General features: G+C 49.6%; 3 protein-coding genes across 7 annotated transcripts; 1 reads left to right on the top strand and 2 right to left on the bottom strand.

Moving 5' to 3' along the window:
* Positions 1-176: 176 nt before the first annotated feature.
* Positions 177-7,808, top strand: dzank1 (double zinc ribbon and ankyrin repeat domains 1). Of its 5 annotated transcripts, none has more exons than XM_014340782.2 (20): positions 177-282; positions 1,910-2,030; positions 2,107-2,254; positions 2,337-2,403; positions 2,495-2,534; positions 2,781-2,973; positions 3,204-3,321; positions 3,428-3,541; positions 3,715-3,798; positions 3,875-3,997; positions 4,074-4,235; positions 4,307-4,541; positions 4,622-4,725; positions 4,846-4,929; positions 5,007-5,106; positions 5,635-5,690; positions 5,776-5,853; positions 5,934-6,061; positions 7,141-7,215; positions 7,452-7,808. In XM_014340782.2, the coding sequence occupies exons 2-20, from the start codon at positions 1,922-1,924 to the stop codon at positions 7,591-7,593; spliced, it is 2,160 nt and encodes a 719-aa protein (XP_014196268.1). In that variant the 5' UTR covers positions 177-282; positions 1,910-1,921; the 3' UTR covers positions 7,594-7,808. The 5 variants fall into 5 exon arrangements, 3 of the variants coding, with proteins under 3 accessions (XP_014196268.1, XP_014196269.1, XP_042068640.1); XM_042212706.1 differs by having other exon boundaries at positions 195-282; positions 1,758-2,030; XM_014340783.2 differs by lacking the exon at positions 3,715-3,798.
* Positions 7,809-10,619: 2,811 nt separating this feature from the next.
* On the bottom strand, positions 10,620-17,539 carry kat14 (lysine acetyltransferase 14). Its single transcript, XM_014340781.2, has 10 exons — positions 17,278-17,539; positions 16,438-16,559; positions 16,233-16,354; positions 15,977-16,149; positions 15,465-15,899; positions 14,806-15,380; positions 14,566-14,699; positions 13,620-13,795; positions 13,356-13,546; positions 10,620-13,275 (listed from the first exon to the last, which is right to left on the bottom strand). The coding sequence occupies exons 1-10, from the start codon at positions 17,537-17,539 to the stop codon at positions 13,102-13,104; spliced, it is 2,364 nt and encodes a 787-aa protein (XP_014196267.1). The 3' UTR covers positions 10,620-13,101.
* A 133-nt stretch (positions 17,540-17,672) lies between these two features.
* On the bottom strand, positions 17,673-18,845 carry LOC106633718 (protein PET117 homolog, mitochondrial). Its single transcript, XM_014340785.2, has 2 exons — positions 18,708-18,845; positions 17,673-17,822 (listed from the first exon to the last, which is right to left on the bottom strand). The coding sequence occupies exons 1-2, from the start codon at positions 18,801-18,803 to the stop codon at positions 17,673-17,675; spliced, it is 246 nt and encodes an 81-aa protein (XP_014196271.1). The 5' UTR covers positions 18,804-18,845.
* Positions 18,846-21,402: the final 2,557 nt, after the last annotated feature.

Genomic DNA, 21,402 nt, shown 5'->3' on the forward strand with positions numbered 1-21,402 from the left:
GCGTCTGTTCCTGTGACGATGACGTACAGCAGCTTGTCCCGGTGATTTATAAAATATATCACATATAGAAATATATGACTTTAAATTTTACGGTCATTTTTCACCAATGTAAACTTTAAAGGGTACGTTTCTAACTGCGCAGCACGCACAGGTGGGCGGGTACTACAACTACAACTGGCAGCACCGCCCACCTCTGTCGTTTAGGCGTTTAAAACCATAGCAACGGGTGACACTCCGGTAAACTCGGCAGCAGTCCCGGTGATCACCTGGGCCTTCATCCAGGTAAGAACACTGTCTCTGTTTGTTTTTATTTACCGGCGTGTCCCGGCCATACGCAGCTCATCGAACCAGAACCGGCCCCATTCAAAGGCTCAGAAAAAACCAGTGAAAGTAAGAGCAGCTTCAGTCAAACTAACATAGAGACGGTAAAGACACGGGGACCAATCACAGGCTTTGTTCAGGTAAACCTTCAGGAAAACAGGAAACCCTCCCAGAAACCTGAGATGTTAACACCTCAGTCCTCTCAGAGGACTCACACCAGTAACTTGCATGTCCCACTGGGTCACGGGTGGTGGAGACGAGTGTCTGGCCTGATGTAGAAGGCTGTGAGACCCGCTGTGATGTTTGGAGACGACAGATGAGAAGACAGACAGACGGTCACCGGGAGCAGGGGCGCATCTAAAGACATGTTCTTAGGGTGGCATGGAAATCAGATGAGGTGGCAAAATCAAAGCAGTTTCTTTAATTCTGTAATATGTATTAAATGTGGTTAAATACATCGAATGCAGTAAGCATACATGTGGATATATACATAGTCTGTTTAATTGGCTTTACACCAAATAATGAAACATCTCGGTTACTTAAAATATGTGATTTTAGATTTTCAGTGTTGTATAGTCTGTATGATAAATAAGTATGTAGCCCAATGAGGATAACATCCAGAAAGCTACACGACATGTGAAAATTAAATTAATGTGGTGGATCAGCTAGAACTTTACACTCTTTTTATCAATGATAGATCATTTTAACAAACAACACAAAGAGTCGGGCAAGCATCTGCTGGGTCTAGCTCAGAAGATGGCGACCAGCCTCCAGGAAAGGCTGCAGCGCCTGGCAGTGGGTCAGCACTGGCTTTGTTCTTCCAAGTAAAGGTTCTGGATCAGGACTGTTCAGTGGGGGAATCACTCCAAAGCAGTTTGATGTGGCCGCACTGAGCTGCTGAGAACTGCAGAGCCTGAAATCTGACGGAGGTGTTTGCAAACCGCCGTAAAGGTTCAAGGTTCTTTATTTGTCACATGCATAGTTATAGAAGTATAACACACGGTGACTTGTAACCTGACACGCTCCTCGACATGTGCAAAAATGGGGGGGGAGGAAGAACATTATATATATATAGTTTATACATTAGGTGAATGTGCAGTAGTAGCAGCAAGCAGGTGAATTCTGTACTACAGAATAAAGCTACAGGAACATGAGCCACCACCTATGCGGCCCAGGTGCACGTCGACATCCCCGCCCTCCTGTCGGACACCACTCTGGGAGTTCGTATCCATCAGGCTCCTGCCTCGTTTCATGGACCGATGCTAGAGCGACCAACGCGTGCTGCGTGTTGGTCGCCCGGCTTCTTTGTACAGAGGGTTCATTATCGCACCTGTTGTTATGATATGAGGTTCTCTGCTCTGTGCAGCAGGCGGTCGGTTCTTTGGTTTGTTCTCTGTGCTGGGACACAGATTCAGCTCCATCCATGTATTTTACAGATGCATGAGACAGTATGAGGCTACGCAGCAGAAGTAACTGAGTAAAAACATGAATGAGTGAAACTGTATGTTGGGACAAAGCCGGCGAGGACGTCTTACTGTCTGAAAGGGAACCGAACAACTGATTTATTGACTAACTGATTGGTTGGCAGACGGTTGTTGTCATGGCAGCAGGGGCAGTGTCAGCTCCGCTCATCATTCCCATCATCCACCTGCAGACTCATGGAGCCAAGAACCACATCGACACGAGCACACCTGTGTCCATCCAGTCAGGTAGAACACCAACCGTCTGCTCATCCACCCAGCATCCATCCATCCAGCAGGTCATGTGACAGGTGTGTCTGTGCAGATTCTGCAGGTGTTCTGATCTTTTACACTCTGGATGGTTCAAAGCCGGGGGCGGGGCATCATGGAGCAGCAGGCAGCAGCAGGAAGTACAGCCAGCCCATCCTGCTGCCTGCAGGCCGGGTGACAGTCCGAGCGGTGGCTGTCACCAGGTGAGTGGTCACCTGACATCAGTGCGTACAGGCAGCAGATGTTTTCACAGTGTAGATCAATAAAGTTTATGTTTGTCTGCAGTGACGGCAGAGAGAGCTCCATAGTGACCAAGGTTTTCTCTGTGGATCCTCTGGACGACTTCCTGCAGGTAATCGCGCACCTGCCTGCTGCAGACCATATTTCCCAGCTGCCCCTGCACACACCTGATGATTCACAGAAATGCTTCCTTTGTCTTCCAGCCACCGCCTGAAGGAACATCCTTTCTTGCTGAGACCTCAGGTGTGTTCAGTTAAATTCAACTTTATTCATAATACGGTACATTACAACAGCTACCTCAAGTCTTACCGTACTGACAGGTAAAGACGTACAACATTACAGAGAAAACTAACCAATCAGAGGATACTGTGTGGGCAGACAGTCGAAATGAAGAACTCCCCCTTAACCTTGGGCGGTGGGGGGTAAACCTGCTCTTTCTCTTCATCTGACCAATCACAGAGCTTCACACTTCCTGTTTTCTGTGTCCAGAGCCAAAGATGATGGGAAATCACTCCCTTCAGTCAGGCCCTCGTTTTCTGAACGGTCGTCATGGCTCTGAGATCGGCGCCCAGCTCGCCTCATCTCAGCGCTCCCAACCTGCGGTTTTTAGGGAGTCAGGTGACCTGAGGCAGCTGAAGAGCACGGAGACGACACGAGTGCAGCGAGACACAGACTTCCTGTGGTACGAGCACACGGTACAGCCCTCCAGAGCCAAAAGTTTGTGGACGGCTTGTCAAACAGAGCCGGTGAACGTCCCAAGAAGAAGGAAAATGAGGAAAACATTTTCTCTTTTTTCAAATAAATACATTCAGTTTGATTGATTTCCACTCATTGCCCAGGTGTGCAGGTGTGTCCACATACTTTTGGCTTCACAGTGTAAACCAGATGAAGCAACAGTTTCTGTGCATCCAGGTGTGCTCGCTGTCTGCATCGCCGCCCCTCCGACCCGCTCGCTCAGTTCTGCGCTCAGTGTGGAGCGGCGCTTCCTATGCTACCCGGTCACAGGCTGCCACCTGCTGAGGGAGGACAGGTACTGCATGCACTCACCTGTAAGAGCATTGCCACGTCCAGCTGAACACCTGACATTGAATCTGTGTGTGTGTGTGTGTGTGTGTGTGTGTGTGTGTGTGCGTCAGATGTTGCTGTGTGTGTTCTGTGGGGCTCTAGTCCCCGCCAGCACACACAGCTGTTTGGTGTGTGAAGCTGCCATCGATCAACAGCTGCAGCCACGGGCAGGCATCACTCTGCAGGTACACACACACAGACACGCAGACACACACGCAGACACGCGCAGACACACGCAGACACACACACGCACGCAGACAACACGACCAGCACCCACGCAGACACATGCAGACACGCGCAGACACGCGCAGACACACACAGACACACACACCCTGGTGTTTACCTGTGGTGGATGCAGGGTCATGTGATGTGTGTCTGCTGTGGAAGTGGGAATCCGGCCGACGCCTTCAGCTGTCTGACCTGCGAGAGCCGCTTGCAGCAGGTAAGCAGCTGCTGACCACACCTGTACAGCCTCACCTACAGACAGTTTACGCTCTCTTTACTCCTCATGGCTTCAGGTGGGCGGAGCCAGGAGCGCTGTGCCCTCTGACCCAGGAGCGCACACCAGGATGTTGTCCTGCACCAGATGTAAACGTTTAAACCGGAGCGACGCGAGATTCTGCGACTGGTGCGGCTCCAAGGTGAACCCACACCTGACACCTAAAGCAGTGTGGAGTGAGGCATTGTGGGATTTGTAGTGACACTGTGTGTTTTCAGCCCACCCACGCTGCCCGCTGTGTGACGTGTCAGCGTTGTGGAGCAAGTGCACACCCGTACGCTTCCTACTGCACCGCCTGCGGCATCTTCCTGGAAGCACCGGTCCCACTCGGATCCTGCGGTGACATCACACGATCGGTCAAGGGCGCCGCCAACCGCCAGGTATGTTGACATCACGCCTTCCACGTGTTTCCTTCGATTCCAGCCAGTCAGCTCCCTCCTTTTGTGTGCAGGTGGGAGTGCAGACGGCCTGTGGCGCCACCTGGCGGGCCACTGCCTCTTTGCACCCTCCGCGAAGTGTGAAGATCGCCACACCCACTGTGGATCAGTGCACACAGACTGTAGGACTCTATTACCCATCAGGCACTGAGCTGCAGAGGAAGGAGCAGCACAGAGCGCTACAGCTCCTCAGGAAGCAGGTGCAGAGCGACCGCCACCCACCGCTCACCGCTATCAGCCCGGGACGAGGTAAAACCCAACTCACAGTCTCACTGTCGGGGGCGGGGTTACAGAGGCGTCGTTCCGTGTGTGACACCTGTCATGTTCAGGTTACTGGAGGAAGCAGCTGGATCACATATGCGCTCACCTGAGGAGCTATGCCCAGAACAACGCCCCCTTCAGGGCGCTGCTGGGAGAGCCTCGTCTGGGCCGGGTAAATCACACCTCACACGCCCTTCACCTGTCCAGCAGTGACATCGCCGTGTGTTAAATCAGGAGGTGGTTTTACATGAGCAGGTGCAGGCAGGTCACTTCCTGTGGTGTTTCCTTGCAGATGGTCTCTGCGGTGATTCAGGAGGATCGCCGTGAGGTCAGTCTGACCGTCAGCTTTGCAGCAGCCGAGCTTCAAGAAAAACAGGTGTGTTTGGAACAGGTGGGCTGAGCGTAGAACATCGTGGTTATTTAACGAGTTTAACGAGTGGGGTGTGGTCTCAGGTGGGTGCTGACGATGACATGGGATCTCCAGGTGGAGGATTTGAGCTCGCCAGCTGGACCAAGACTCTGAGCAGCGTTGCAGAGCGAACAGGGTGGACAGGTGAGAGCCCATGTGACACACAGACATTCAGCTCAACATTTCAGCCAATTAGATTCCTCGGATTTCACCAAAACCGACCTCAGACTTAGACCTGTGTTGGTCCGATTAACCAGCAGGCATGTTATTGGTCAGATACCTGCTGGGGAGTGCTCTGGTGTTGGCCAGTCAGAACAGAGTAGAGTGTGAAAGGGGCGGGACCTCTTTATGTTGTATCATTACACCTGAGCTGAGCTGATAATCAGTACGTCAGTTAGCAACACGAGGAAAGACGAGGAGGAAAAAGACCCCCCCCCCGACTGAGCTCCAACAGGGAGATCCACCTCAGCACAGGAATCATCACATTTCACAACATGGAAGACGTGAGCTTGGAGGGGGGGTGAGTGTAGATCTGTGTCAGTGTACATGCGTATGTGTGCGTGTGTGTGTGTGTGCCATGTTCAATCGAGAGAAAGTGTGATTGATTTTTCATTTACATCAGCCAATCAGAAGCTGCTGATCGATCTGTGCTTTTATTTTGGTGTCGGACAGGAAGTGACCAGCTCTCGGCTCCACCCTCCAAACCTTTCCTGACGCCCAAACCGCCGGTGAGAAATTCCGCCCACAGCTGAGTTCAGTTCCTCGCTGATTATACCTGTTCATGCTCCTCTCTGATTGGCTGTCTGGCTGCAGGTGAAGGATGTTCAGCTGCTGACGGAGCTGGGTCCGGGTCGAGGTGAGGTCGGCGTCATCCAGCAGCTCCTGGACCAGGTACCAGCCTCTGCGTGCACCGACAGCCTGCTCAGGGTCACCTGACGCGCTTTACATTTGTGTGTGCGGTTGTTCGCCAGGGGGCGGACCCTTCCTGCTGCCGGAGCGATGGCCTACACGCCTTGGCTGTTGCCGTGGTAAATGGTCACCATGACGTCCTACCTGTTTTGGTGCAGCGAGGCGCCGACGTCGACCAACAGTCTGGATGGTAAGACCAGGTTTTTATTTTTTACAGCTAGAGCAAGGTGACACGTGATCCCACAGGTGTGTCTACTGAGGGCCCGCCCCCAGTACCAGAGCAGCAACCCCAAACCGGAAACTGCTGGCTAGGGGTAAACGTAAATTCAGTAAAATCATAATTCACGTCGGCAGTAATGACACCCGGTTACGCCAATCGGAGGTCACTAAAATCAATATTGAATCGGTGTGCAACTTTGCCAAAACAATGTCGGACTCTGTAGTTTTCTCTGGTCCCCTCCCCAATCAGACCAGGAGTGACATGTTTAGCCGCATGTTCTCCTTAAATTGCTGGCTGTCTGAGTGGTGTCCCAGAAACGATGTGGGCTTCATAGATAATTGGCAAACCTTCTGGAGGAAACCTGGTCTTGTTAGGAGAGACGGCATCCATCCCACTTTGGATGGAGCAGCTCTCATTTCTAGAAATATGGACAAATTTATTAAACCCCCCAAAATATGACTATCCAGAGTTGGGACCAGGAAGCAGAGTTGCAGTCTTACACGCCTCTCTGCAGCTTCTCTCCTCCTGCTACCCCCCCAAAAACCCATCTCCATAGAGACTGTGTCAGCTCCCAAACAGACAAAAAACAAACTAAAAACCAGCAACAAACAACTTAAACATAAACACAAAGAAAGAACAATACAGTATCCACATCTGAACCAAAGAGTAAAACAGTGAAATGTGGATTATTAAATATTAGGTCTCTCTCCTCCAAGTCTCTGTTAGTACATGACTTAATAATTGATCAACAAATCGATTTATTATCAGCTGATTTCATGCATGATTCTGATTGGCTGACGGTACTTAGACTCGTGGATCGAGCAGATCACCTTCAAGGTGAACCTTATGATGAATGAAGATTCATGATAACAACATCCCATAGACTCCGCCCACTTCACTGTACTTACCTGAAACTTGCCCGCACACTGGTTGCTTCAGATTCTGGATGAGGTGCTGATGGAGCCCTCTGATTGGTCCTTGTAGCTACTAGCTTCCATTATTTAGACCCTGTGATGCTCGTGTGTGGTGACACTCCTCCTCCTCCTCAGGATGAAGAACACTGCTCTGCATGAAGCTGCAGCACTGGGGTCTGCAGGTGTGCCGTGTGCTGAGGTCCTGCTCAGGTGAGTCTGAGTTAAATGCTGCATTCAGTGACTCTGTGTAAACACGGCCGCCTGCAGGTGTGTTTCAGAGTCAAAGGTTCTTCGATCTTGAATGAGAGACGGTTGGTGTGGCAACAGTGTGCCGGGTCTGACTGAGATTGAAAGTTCCAAGTTGCTACTGAATGCAGCACAGTACCTGCAGTTGTTGCTCCTCCCACTTGTCATAATGACATCATCCTCTCTGTCCCTGGTTTCAGTTGTAAGGCCAACGTGAGGCGGAGGAACGCTGCGGGTCAGACGGCGTATGATGTGGCGGCGAGCTTGGGCTGCAGCAGCATGGCGTCTCTGCTGGCGTCTCAGAGTGGACTGGGCAAACTGGGAATCATGAACTCAAGATGAAGCTGATTTTTTTTCTGATTGGTCTGAACGTGAAGTGATGTGTACAGCTCAGAAAGTGACATCACTTCCTGTCAGCGCAGACATGCAGGCTTCCACTGAGACCGGATCTCTGGGATCTGTTGGTGGGTTCTGATGCAGGAATTGTTCTGTGATCGTTTTGCTTTGTCTCAGCGCATCCTTCGATAGCATTGACCATAAAAACGCTAGCAAGCTAACAGGTTTTGGCGCATATATCCAAGAGCATCTGGCTCCGGCTTACCTGGTTTTACCTGTGTGTGAATGGGTGGATGACTGGATATGTAAAGCGCTTTGGGGGTCCTTAGGGACTAGTAAAGCGCTAAATAAATACAGGCCATTTACCATTTTCTTCCTACTTATCAGACAGGAGCTTTACTGTTAGGACTGACAGGTTCACCCCTAACGTCGCCCCCCAACCTGTGGGGTTCCACAGGGTTCAGTTTTGGGTCCATTATTATTTTCATGCTTCCATTAGCTGCATTATTCAGTCATTTCTTATCATTTCTATGCCGATGACATTCAGCTGCATGTGTCAGCTTGCTCAGCTGGAGTCGCTGTCCACCCTAGTCCAGTGCTTAACTCAGGTTTCTGATTGGCTTTCTAACAACTACCTTGTTTTAAACACAAACCAGACCGAGACAACGATCGTAACTCATCCTGGACTACAATCTGAAGTCAGTCAGGTTCTTGCTTCTTTCTGTTAAGTCAAATATCTGATTCGTCTCTGGGCCTCGACTCTGTAAAATCTCCGTCTCATTCCTGTTTCTTTCATTTAAGGAACATTTCTAAACGGCGACATATGGTCTCCTCAGCTGATCTGGAAAAGTGTTCATGCATTTGTGTCGTTGTGTTTAGATTATTGTCACGTCCTGTTTACCAGCTTGGACAGATCTTCTCTTTCTTGCCTCCAAGCTGTACAAAGGCTGTTTCAGTTTAAACAAGCCTTCTGTTGATCAACGCCTTGAACATTTTTTATTTACATTTAACTTTGATATTGTTCATATTGTCTATTTTATTACTAACGTTCTGTTTATCTTAACCTTCGCGTACAGCGCTTTGTGACTGTCTACGAAAAGCGCTTAATAAATAAACTTTACTTACTTACGTGTCGAGGTGTCTGCCAAGGGTCAAGTAATAAAATATTTCGGGATGAGACTTCTCTTTATTTTAGAGTCTGATTTAACAGCTCCGCCCATAAAACAGAAAAACAAGTAGGGGCCCGTTCTTCGTACCTCGCTAAGTTAGCTGGATTTGAATGTTGACGATTTCGCGTGATCCTGGATCGTTCGGTTCCCCGAAGCTCATCCGGGACTTGCTGTCATAGCAACAGAGCCGTAAGCGTAAACCTGCTCGGGAGCAGGTTTACTTTATGTAAACAGGATTAGATCGCGGCCACGCAGGTATGTCCGCTTCATTTATACGAAAGCAACAGCGATATTCCACCACTGTTTCACCATAAATAAATAACATCAATGTAACTAAAGATAATGCAGCACTTGATCCTTTATTGATGTCACACAGATACATACAGGTCATTTCCTAAAAAAGGGAAATGTACTATTAACATTCTATTACATGTATGTGATTATTACAGATGTAATTCATATTTCAGAGTAGTAATTGTAAATTACTTCGTGTAATCAAGATGAGAGACCACGGCTATAAAAGCGAAGGTGGATTTGGGAAGCCTGTCGCAGCCATGTCCTGTCCGTATACGCGAGCCCCATTGCGGAAGGTGCAAGATTGATAAGGAGAGTTCAGAATTCAGCGTATATTGCGGGACAGACAGGATCCTTTAGCTCAGCGCGACAGTGTGCTCATAGAGAGATATCGATTTTCCCGTGAGGGTATTATTTACTTAACCAACTTGTTGACGAGGGGGTGCAGGACCACCACCTGTCTTTTTTTGCTCTGCCCTTTTCTTGGTTGCTGTTATAAACAAACAGATTATTTCAGGGTCTCTTTCCAAGAGACTAAAAGCAATATAAGTGATAAATATTACCATTCTGTAGAATATTCTTATATTTCACTTTTACTTGTTCCCATGTTCTAGTGGGTCCTGTTGTGGCTCTAATGTGAAAGAGGATATAATGTAATATAATATAATAAATTTACCCTACCGCCTACTGGTGTTGGCCAGAGGGGCCGATGGCGCGATATGGCAGCCTGGCTTCTGTCAGTCTGCCCCAGGGCAGCTGTGGCTACAACCGTAGCTGCCTCCACCAGTGTGTGAATGTGAGAGTGACTGAATAGTGGCATTGTAAAGCGCTTTGGGTGCCTTGAAAAGCGCTATATAAATCCACTCCATTATTATTGTTATTATTAAATTACTTACGAGTTTAATTTGTCAGCAACTTTCTGCCAGCCCTCTCTCCTTGCTTTTGCAGCCTTTGCAGTGTTCCCTTGCGTTTTAATTAAACTCTGAAACTCCTGAAATCCCTCACTCAAGAGTTCTTGCTCTGCTGCCGAAAAATACCGAGCGCGCTCCTTCGACATTTTCGCCGACCAATCAAAGGGTTGCCGATCAATGTTTCTACTATCGATGCGTAGCCCCTGTTAAGCCACCCAGTGATCTCACATTACTTCATCCAGCTGTACTAATCGTCAACAACAGGTGTGTTCGGAGAACCGGAATAGCGAGCTCAAAGTTGGGCGATGATTTGATCTTGGATGTGTCATTAGATCTTGGATGTAGTAAGCGAAATACGAAGAACGGGCCCCTGATCTCGTTTATGGTGCGCTGCTTCCTGTTCCTCCAAAATAAACCTCATGTCTCACCCCAAAACACCTGAAAGCAGCAAGTAAAGAGTTCACGGAGGTCAGAGGTCATCAGGATGTTCATTTTCTCTCAGACTTTAATTTAAAAAAAAAAGAAAAGAAAAAAGGGGGGGCAGGGATAGCTCAGTAGGTAGAGTGGTGGCCCCATGATCGGAAGGTCGGGGGTTCAACTCCACTGAACGGCTACCCTGAGGTACCCCTGAGCAAGGTACCGTCCCTACACACTGCTCCCCGGGCGCTGCATTGGTGGCTGCTTCACTGGGTGAATGGGTTCAATGCAGAGGAACTATTTCCCTATGGGGACTAACACATACACATTAAAAAAAATCAGACCTCTGGGCAGTCGCCCCCAGCTGGAAATTACAGAATGGTTTAAGGTTTGAGACCTTTCTGTGTACTGCTGCTCCTGCAGGGGACGACCCGGTGCTTCAGACTGACCTTCATCAGGTACAAGGACAGTCCACACTCATCCTCCACGTATGTTTCAGTCACAGCTTACTGTCTAACAGTCTGACAAAGCTAACCATGAACACCACCCATACAACATTTACTGAACACCTGCACAGGTGACACTGGCAGCATGATTCCACAACCACAGACGGTGAAACGGGCTGGTGTGTTGGTAAAGTTTAGTCCTTGTCTAATGAGGCATTGCTGTGTTCTTGTGGTCCTGGACCTCAGGTGGTTCCTCGCCAGGGGGATCGTACCCCCTGTCAGCTTCAGCAGAGGGAGGGCGGAGCCTTCATCCCAGGGGTTGTGCATCTCATCCGGCCTGTGACCTGTGTGAAGCAGGCTGCTCTGGTTCATGGCCGGTCACTAACAGATAAGACTGAATGACTTCTTCACCTCTCGATATCTGGAGTTTCTTCTGGTGACACAAACTTGGCTAAACGTGAAGAGTCGAGACGGCTCTCTGAGCCCTCCAGACTGTGACTGCCTCGGCTCGGACAGCCAGCCGGGTGGAGGTTAGCTACTGTTGATAAAAACTGCTCCATCCGCTGTGTGCACTACTGAGGTTTCTACTGCCGGAGGTTTCTTCCTGTTAAAGGGGAGTTTTTCCTTCCCACTGTCACCAAAGTGCTGCTCATAGGGGGTCATATGATTGTTGGGTTTTGTTATTATTAACTAGTTACACTGCATCAACAACATAAACACAATGGCAAATACCCTGCACACAATCACGTGTCAGAGTTAAAGTGTCCAGAAATGTTTCCTGCAGCTCCCCCTGCTGGTGGTTCTGGAAATAAACCAGGTGTCACCTTCACATCTGACACCAGGCTGTCTGACCCCGATGAACTGAGCACGTGCAGGATAGAGGTGTTCACATCTTTCTGCATGGGGGGGAGGGTTGCCAAACAAAGTGCCTCGTAATTAATATGAATGTGATATGTATGTAATCCTCCAGTGAGAAAAAGCCTCTTTAAGTAAAATGGATTTAAAGGTAAACTTACAGTAAAGCACGTTATGATTATCTTACATTAAAATGCCAAATTAGATTTAGATTATCTTACGACTGACGTCCAGTGTGCCGGCTCAGATCGGACGATGAGAGCATGAATTCGCTTCAGTAATTCTTTGTTTGTGTACATGTATAAATGCTGGTAAAACCAGGAGCTCATCGTGGATTACAGGAGAGGAGGCCACGCCCCCATCCACATCGTGGAGCAGAAGTGGAGAGAGTCAGCTGATTCAGATTCCTGGGCATCAACATCAGCGAGGATCTGAGCTGGTCACACCATGTTGGTGTCATCACAAGAGCAGCAAGACAGCGGCTCTTCTTCCTGCGGCACCTGAGAAGGTTCAGCATGAACCCCAGAATACTAAGAACCTATCGATGCACCATTAAAAGTATTCTGACTGGCTGCATCACCGCCTGGTACGGCAGCTGTAATGCTCTGCACCACAAAGCTCTGCAGGGGGCGGTGAGATCAGCACTGCGCATCACCAGGACTGAACTGGCAGCCCTGCAGGATCTGTGCAGACAGCGCTGCATGAGGAAGACGCAGCAGATCCCGGCCACAGACTTTTCACACGTCCAGCAGGAGCATCCAGACCCGCACTACCAGATGCAAAGACAGTTTTTACCCACAAGCAATCAGGCTTTTGAACTGCTGACCGTATACACACCATTACACACTCACTACGATTACAGGACTGTCACTTCAACTAATGCCACTTACATGCTCATTGCACAAGTTTTGCACAGCCTGTAAAAACCAACTTGTCATCAATTCTCTAAATATTGAATCCTTTTCTCTTTTTCATTATTGTTTCTGCTATTTTCTGCACACTCTCCATATGCTCATGTAAAGCTGAGGAGCACGAGCCAAAGAATTTCATTATGGGTAGATGTGGCTGCTCTGTTTATCTGTACATGACAGTAACACATGAAACTTGGCGCTCTAACTGAAGCGCTGTTAACGTCTGCGTGCACACCGTGTGGCGTGAGAGCGCACCTGGATTTGGAATTTGCAGAGTAACAGTTCCTGCCTGTCCTGCTCGCTCCCAGCAGCGTGCTGATGGCAGACTGCAGCGAGTGGTTAGGATGGAGGGCGATCGAGTGTAAAGCAGGCGAGAGAGCAGGCGGAGCTTCAGCACGTTGGTTTTAATACCTCAGAAACACAAACAGCAGCGCACACACAGTCCCAGATGTTCCTCACAGCACTGACAGCTGCACACCTGCCTCAGGTGCAGGTCAGCTGGGGACGGGGCTCAGCGCCGCAGTCGCAGAAAGAAGGCGTGGCGGCACTCTGCGCTGTCCACGGGGTAATATTTATCATAAAAGTCCAGGATGTACTCCTCGGCCTTGAAACCGAACTTCTGGTACAGCAGCATGGCGGGGTTGCTGGCCGACACGTGCAGCGTCACGTCCTTCCCCATACACGTCTGAAAAACGCACAAACACACACACGTTAGGATGGTCGCAGCAGCACGGACGCCCCTGACCCGCCCACCTGCAGTCGCACCTGGATCAGGTGGTAAATCATGAAGGTCCCGATGCCGGCCCGCCTCCACTCGGGGTGGACGAGCAGGAAGGAGATGTAGGCCTCGTTGTACTTCACGTCCGGCACCATGAAGCCGAAGCCCACCACCACCTTCTTGTAAAGGACGACCACGCTGAAGTCAGGGTACTGCAGGCACTCGGATAGATCCACACCTGTGGGAGGAGCAGACGGAGGTCTGAGCCACAGCCGGACGGCGCCACGGGGCGTAACAGGCAAGCGCGCTACCTGGCCAGAAGCTGTCGTGACACATGGCGTTGACGGAGGGGATGTGGTTTGGACGGACGTAGCAGTAGTCGATGGGAGCGTCGGGTTCAGGTGCCCAGCCCGGCTCCTTCCTGTGCGGGTACGCTCGGATCTCGGCCAGCAGCCGGAGCTTCGGCGGACGGCTCTCGTAGTCCCGCCTAGACAAAAGAAAAGAAAGATGGAGAACGCAGGTGTGGACCTCCATAGGGCTGTTCCATATAACGATATAAAAACATCTGTCGTTTGTTTCGTGGTGTCGCAAAATAAACTGTTTACGGTAATATTTTTCATGTCCTGATGTCCCTGTAGTTATTATTCATTTCTTAAAGTTCTCTTTCTCTTAGATTTAATATAACCACTACGGACGCACAAGCGCCTGGTTTTATGCGTCATCATTAGCAACAACGATGATAAGACCATCGCGTGTCCACTTGTTTATGTTCCACATAAACCTTTCACAATAAAGCTCAAGATCCTGCTGAGACTTTTCAAAATAAACTGAATCACATGAAAGATGCAGAGTGTTTATGGATGAGAAGCAAAAAAGAGCCGCCAGGTGCTAAAAAATAAACCTTAGACTCAAACGTTAGAACAGGCTTCTCCCCGCAGCACGCCGTGTAATAAATACTCACAAAGAAAACGGCGCCGTTACAACTTATGTCTAAAAATGTGTCGTTTCATGCATCGTTAAAACGCTCGACTCCAGATACATGACGCGCAGCAGGAAACACTTCACGCAAGACGAGCTGCCCGAGATTCACAGACTTTACAGAAAATGTTACATTTGTGATTTATATCGTTACCGGACGATAGATGTCTGATATCGGGACATGAGATTCTGGTCATATCGCACAGCCCCAGACCTCCACCTCGCAGGAAGCTCAGAGGACTCTCCGACCACAGGTGTGGCTCTGACCCGGAGGTTTACCTGATGTAGGGTTTGAGGAGGCGGGAGGTGTACGGGCTCCTGATGGTCTGCTCCAGGCTTCCTTCGGCTCCCATCAGACGATGCCAGAAGGACACGGACGGCTGCTGGACGCCTCGCCTGCCGGAGACGCCGGTCTGTAAAACACGGACAGGTGAAGCGAACAGTGTGAACGCTGCATCAGCTGCAGTGATTGGTGCACGCGGGCGCGTCACGTGGACGGACAGGAAGTGTGTGCGTTACCTGGAAGCGATCGAGAATCCGCAGCTCCTGGCTGCTGGTACAGTACTTCCCTTTCACACCGCCGCCGATTTGTGCTCCCGCCTCCTGGGCGCCATAGATCCCTCCCACCAGGCTGAGGGTGGCGCTGACCACTCTGTCAATGTCCAGCAGGGGGTGCCTCCTCTGTCGTTTTATCTGGCGAACCAGCAACTTCCTGTGGAGGCGTTTAGCCTGCGGCGTGACGGCCAACGCGAGCGGGCAAGCGTCCAGCCTTCGCAGCAGCATCCTCTCCTCGTACAGACTGAGAGCGGCGTAGCGAGGGCTCTGGGCGTTGCCGGCAGCGTTCTCCGGATGAGTCGTCCTTCTGCGCTCAGGTCCCCCGCCACCGCCGCCTGCGGACAGCGGGGTGTCTTCACTTTGTCCTACGGGTTCTTCAAAGTCGTGGTCACGGCCTTCGTCTTCCTCGCTCTCTGCTTCACGCTTGACGTGAGGCGGTGGTGGGCGGAGCTTCTTGCGGGTGCCCAGGTTGGCACTGGCAGGCGGGATGTACTCTGTTCCCGGGTCGATCATCCCCTCCGCCTCCATCTCCTCATCATCTGAGTTGGAGGAAGCAGAACACGCCATCAGCACTTACATCACATAAAACCACCTGACCCTGCACCAATCAGGTGTTACCTCACCGTGGAACAACGCCTGTGGCGGCATGGCGTCAGGGATAAGGTCTGCCTCCGACAGCAGGCTGGGCGTCGCCGAATGAGAGGCTGGCGTTCCCGGGGCAGAAAAGTCAGGTGAAGGCGATGGCGTCGGGCTGGTGAGTGGCGTTCTGTCTGAGGAGCTGAGCGAAGAGAAGTCAATGACCTCGCCCTTCTCCAGGACCAGATCTGGGCGCCGCCCACCACCTGCACCACGGCCTCCACCCAGTTTGACTGGCGTGGAGGCGGCGCTACGGTCCGTGTATCCGCCCGCCGCCTCCTTCTGGGCCCGCCGGATTTCTTTGGCCTCCTGAGTGCGCGAGCGTTTCTCCTTCAGCTGCATGGCGTTCTCCACGGGGTTCCGAGCTCCGCGTTTGCGCAGACCCTCCACAGTGATAATCGGGTCCAGCACGGGTTTGGACGCTGTGGGTAAATGGCGTCCAAGGTCAGAGGTCAACAGACACCGTCCAGTTGGGAGCCAGCGTTCGATCGCGGCTTACCTTTAGTCTTTGTCACGGATTTGTCCACTTCTGGTCGCAGGGTCGGAGGTCGGTTGTGGACCAGCTTCCACCAGCCAGGCTCACCGAACTCCTGCGCTCCGGAGCGGAAGAAGGCGGGGCTTCCGACCGACAGGCAGCCCGCTACCGTGCTCCACCAGGTGGACGTCTTCTTCCTGCAAAGAAGAGCGCAACACGAACGTGAGCGCCGGCACGTTATCGATGGAGAGCAAAACTTTATTGTCCGTCTGCGACCGACCTCGAGCCCAGCAGGAAGTTCCAGTGTCGACCAATGAAAGCGCAGATGTCCTCTTTCCACCTGAAATAGCCCTGCCGGCCCGTCCCCTCCAGAGACAGGTTGTACATGGCCAACATCACCACCTGTCGCAGGAAGAAGCCGCCGTCAGCACGCCGCATATCTGAGGTGTGTGTCTCTGTGTGTGTGGGCGGGGCTAAAGTCCTACCTGCTGCCAGGTGAGCCTCATCCTCTCAAAGCTCTCCTTGCCATCTTCAGAGCAGTCGGAGCAGACGAATTTGAAGAAGTTGTCTCCCTTCAGGTAGCTCGGCTGCTCGCCACGGAGCTGAGCTGGGGACGATCACAGGTACAGAGTCAGCTGCTGCCGCACACCTGCTGGGGGTCTCCTAGGTTACCACCAGTGCCTGCTCTCAACCGATGAAGCTGCAGACGAGCTGGACTAACAGCTTCCTGTCTGGCTCCACCCACGCCACATCAGACCTCACCTTTACTCTCATACCTGCTTACAGCACGGTCAGAGGTCACATTAGGGCTCATATCATGTGATTGTCCATCGCGTCGTGTGACACTTAACCGAGAGCACGCTCACGCCGTGTTCTGGAGCTGGGCTAAACGGCGTTCGTGCACACGCGAGGAGGAGCTCGTGCCTGAAGGTGGCGCCATGTGGAGGAAGCTACCGCGCGCAGAAGTGCAGATCTCGCTTCAGAGTTCAGCGGGTACGACCGTTGATTCGCGTGACAGCTTTAATGAGCGCCATGTGAGACGGACCGGCCGGCACGCGGTGGGAGCACGAACGCAGCGGAGCGTCTGGATCCCTTTTGTTCCCGCCATAACGCTCTCAGCATATCGTCCGACCCCGTAGCTACAACTGTGGTATCGCCGGGAACCCACAGACTTGATTGCGTTGGGTTGTTATAGCAACAAGGCCGAGCATCCTCTGACATCACTTGTGCGCGACATGAACGAGAACAGCAGGTAGCGCCACCTACTGGAGAAGGTAGTGACGTCGGTCACGTCAGAAACGGAGCGCTGCGATTGGCCAGCTCACCTGCGGGGATCCACTTGTGGCAGCGGTCGCAGTAGAAGGACATGTCCTCGCAGACCCACCCCCCGTCGGTGTCCTCACCCACGTCACTGGTCAGGGAGTCGCCGCTCTGGTCATGTGACAGGTCCACAGAGCCCTGGTCCTCCGACTCAACAATCAGCAGCGTCTCGCCCTCCACCTCCCCCTCTTCCAGACCGTCCGACGCCGACGTGCAGGCTGCCTCGTCCTCCCCTCCCACCAGCTGCTCGCCACTGCTGTCCATCATCCTGCTTCAGGTACGGCACACCTGGGCAGGTGACCGCTGCAATCTACGCAAGAGCAGAAACATTACAGGTGACCCAGTCGTAAGGAGACTCGGGAACGCAATAGCGTAGGTCCACAACAGTGTTTACCTTTTCTCAGGTGTCCTGTGGGTGGAGCCTGGCCTCCCTGCGGCGTCTCTCCTCCTCCAGCTGTCGGGTCAGCAGCCGCTGCTCCTCCAGCATCCGCAGGTTCTCTTTCCTGCGCTCGAGGCGTTCCAGATCCCTGACCACGCCCTCACGCAGGCGCTGCACGACAAACACAAAGACCACTCATCGTTGATCAAGCTCTGGGGACATGTGAGCCCCGCCCTCATGAATCTCCACCAGTTCACTTACAGATCCTGCTTCTCACTCATTAATCCCTCAGTGCTCCGCCCCTCGGCACCTGTACACAGTCCGGTCTGCTTTCTGTCCCTTACAACAGAACCCTCAAAGGTGGAGTCTCTCCCATAGGAGCTTCACTTCAACTTAAACACACAAACTTAAACCTTTGACCTTTTTGACTTGTGTTGCGAAGCATTCTTGGGTTTCTTGTAAGGCGCTGGAGAAAGTGATCATTATTGAGCACTGATTACTGAAACAGGTGTCACAGGTGAGATGCCTCCAGCAGCTTCCAAGCTTTGTTCTCATGGTGCGAACACCTTAAACCCAGATGTGGGATTTTCTGTTTCTTTGTTATTTAAGAGCAGGACTCGAGACCTCACAGAGGTCACACGACAGAAAACGCACCTCCAAAATAAAGGCACACCTGTAAGCGTAACAGAATCAGAAATAAAAAATCTGACCCCACTGCAGTTCTGTCAGTCACGTGTTCTGCACTCACCTGAGCTAAAGTTAACTCCGATAACGCCTGATTAGCTAACTGAGCCATAAATGTAAGGACTCATTGTTTACCTGCCAACTGAGTCTTTTATTTTGAAAAGCGTTGGAGGAAGCGGTTGTTGGCTGCTGTTTATCGTCATTATCGTGTTTATTTATTATTACTATTTTAACGTCTGTGTGACGTCACCTGTGTCCGTTCAATTGAGTTTAACCACCACCTGTGCTTTAGCGTTAGCCTCGTTAGCCCCCGTGACCCGTTCCGGCACACGCAGGCTAGATGTTAGCCCGGCTTGCCCCGGCCCGGCTTACCTCTCTGTCCCAGGCCTGTTTGAGGTGCACCGCAGCCACGGTGCTCACGGTCAGAACCACGGACACTCCCAAGACCACCTTAGAGACCGCGGACATCACGCTGTCTCAGCTCCGGCTAACGGCGGCTAAGGTCTTCTTCTTCTACGCTCACCTGAGCTACACCGCCCCCACCGGCCGGAGTGTGGTGACACACACGCAGGCTGTGTCCCAATTCAGGGTCTGCACGCTTTCTTTTTTTTTTTTAACTTTATTTATCACATTTTAGACATACAGTCAAGTAAAACAGGGATCACATAAAAGATGACATTGTGGTAGTACAATGAAGAACAGAAAGAGTGACAAGGACAGTGAGACAAAAGTGAGTACAAAAAATAAAATAAACAAAAGTTTGCAAGAGCCAAAATCAAGTTAGCAGTTTCAATCGGTTACAGATGTTAACAGTCTTGAGAGCCTTCGTGTTTTTTGACGAGGAGATTGTCCTTATATATTGTGCAAGTTCCATTTTTAATACAAGAAATTCAGGCTTTCTGCCGAGGACTTTGCTTTTGTGTATATGAAATTTTGCCAAAAATAAAACCAAATTTATAAAAAAGAAAGCATCATTGTCCTTGTCTTTAAAATTATAATAGCCAAAGATAACATCCTTATAGTACAGTTGAAGATTAGGGAGAACAAAGTCAGTAATAAACTTGTGGAAATCCTTCCAGAATTTACACGTAAATTTACATGACCAAAACAGATGAGAAACTGTTTCAGGTTGCTCTTGACAGAAAGTACAATTTACATTTATTTCAGCCATAAATTTGGACAAATATTGTTTGGTAGGGTAAAACTTATGAATCAACTTAAAAGAAATCTCTTTAATTTTGTTTGTCAAGAAAAACCTTTGTGGTAAAGTCCAAACTTTTTTCCATTCAATATCTGTTACAAAATTGGCCCAATAAAATATGGCTGATGGAACAGAGACCATTGCATCCTGAAAGAGAGATCTTATTTTGGTATTTATAGACTTATGAGAGGAAAAGCAAACATTGCCAAGAGAAGAATGTAACACATCCGGGGGAGTGACCTGTAGTGGAGCACTGTGGGAGCATCTGTGTAACATGGACAGACCAGATGGGATGGCATCGAACACTATTGAGAATTCTTTAGGCGTTATCGGTACATTGTATCTCCTGAGGAACTCAGAGTAATTATAAAAGAGTCCATCTTCTCTAAATAACTGACTAACCAAGATTATTCCATTATTAAACCAGTTATTTAAAAAAAGAGTTTTATTTTTATAAATAATATTGCAGTTATTCCAAATAAAACAGTTTTGTGGAGAGAAATTGTGTTTGTAAATCAGCGCCCATGCCAAAAGAATTTGTTGATGAAAGTGAGAAAGTTTCAGTGGTATTTTTGGAATACTATAATTGCAGAGCAGTAGGAAGTTAAGGCCGCCTAAATTAGAGAACACATGATGTGAGTAAATTTCAATTTCAATTTCAATTTTATTTCTATAGCACATTTAAAAGTCACAGGTACAACAAAGTGCTTCACAGACGAGCCATATTTGCAGATTTACAACAAAAGAGAACAGTCAACAACAAAAAATACAGTTATAGAATGGTAATATTACAACAAGCACGAACCGGAAGGAAATTATACTAAGTGGTTTGAAAGGCAAGCTTAAACAAATGGGTTTTTAACCGTGATTTGAAAGATTGAGTAGTTTCCGACGCACGGACATCAACCGGCAAGCTGTTCCAAAGTTTTGGTGCAGCAAAAGCAAAGGCACGATCCCCTTTCGTCTTTAGTCGAGACATTGGTTGCATTAGGAGCCCCTGATTAGAGGATCTGAGTGCCCTTGTGGGGATATATAAATTAAGAAGGTCAATCAGATAGCTAGGTGCCAGGTTATTTAAAATTTTAAAAGTGTATAGAAGGATTTTAAAAACAATACGGTATTTGACAGGAAGCCAATGAAGGTTAGCTAGAATAGGAGTGATATGTTCCTGTCTTCTAGTGCCGCTTAAAAGGCGTGCAGCGGCATTCTGGACTAATTGTAGGCGTTGGATGAGGGACAGTTGCAGGCCTAGGTAAAGAGAATTACAATAGTCCAGCCTAGAGGTTATAAAAGCATGAATGAGCCTTTCAAGGTCCTTGTGTTGTAGGTAAGGCATTGCCTTCGAAATTTGGCGTAGTTGGAAGAAGCTGGTTTTTACTACTGCAGCCACTTGCTTATCTAATTTGAGGGAACTGTCCAGCACTACTCCAAGATTTCTTACAGTAGACGATAGGTGACTGGCATAAGAACCTAAGGTCCCCGATAGCTGTTTCAACGGCATGTGGCTACCAAAGACGATCATTTCTGTTTTATTTTCGTTGAGGGTGAGCGAATTATGCAGTAGCCAGTCTTTGACGTCACACAGGCAGTTAAGCAACGGCAATAGCGGGGATTGGAGATCCAGGTCTAGAGGGAAGTAGATTTGGATATCATCCGCATGATGTGAGATAAAGTTCCAGATAGAAGTGGGATTTTTTAAATACTTTTTAATCCAGTTTATTTTAAAGGTGTTGTTAAGAGCACCGAAATCAATAAAATTTATACCTCCTTTATCATATGAATTTAAAGCTACTGATTTACGCAAGTAGTGAGTTTTATTTTTCCATAAAAAATTGTATAATAATTTGTTAATTGACTTACAGGTTT

Source organism: Haplochromis burtoni, unplaced genomic scaffold (assembly GCF_018398535.1).
Source record: "Haplochromis burtoni strain Fernald_Lab_line unplaced genomic scaffold, NCSU_Asbu1 Contig_387, whole genome shotgun sequence".
Lineage (NCBI taxonomy): Eukaryota > Metazoa > Chordata > Actinopteri > Cichliformes > Cichlidae > Haplochromis > Haplochromis burtoni.

Bases quoted from the DNA above. Each gene is read 5' to 3' on its own strand.
- dzank1 (XM_014340782.2), top strand. From the start codon at position 1,922: ATGGCAGCAGGGGCAGTGTCAGCTCCGCTCATCATTCCCATCATCCAC. The intron at 3,998-4,073 runs GTGAACCCACAC...GTGTGTTTTCAG, and splicing joins GCGACTGGTGCGGCTCCAAG to CCCACCCACGCTGCCCGCTG. The intron at 4,542-4,621 runs GTAAAACCCAAC...TGTCATGTTCAG, and splicing joins CGCTATCAGCCCGGGACGAG to GTTACTGGAGGAAGCAGCTG.
- LOC106633718 (XM_014340785.2), bottom strand. From the start codon at position 18,803: ATGTCCGCGGTCTCTAAGGTGGTCTTGGGAGTGTCCGTGGTTCTGACC. The intron at 17,823-18,707 runs GTAAGCCGGGCC...TTTGTCGTGCAG, and splicing joins AACAGGCCTGGGACAGAGAG to CGCCTGCGTGAGGGCGTGGT.
- kat14 (XM_014340781.2), bottom strand. From the start codon at position 17,539: ATGATGGACAGCAGTGGCGAGCAGCTGGTGGGAGGGGAGGACGAGGCA. The intron at 16,355-16,437 runs GTAGGACTTTAG...TTCCTGCGACAG, and splicing joins TGAGGCTCACCTGGCAGCAG to GTGGTGATGTTGGCCATGTA. The intron at 14,700-14,805 runs GTAACGCACACA...CGTGTTTTACAG, and splicing joins GGATTCTCGATCGCTTCCAG to ACCGGCGTCTCCGGCAGGCG.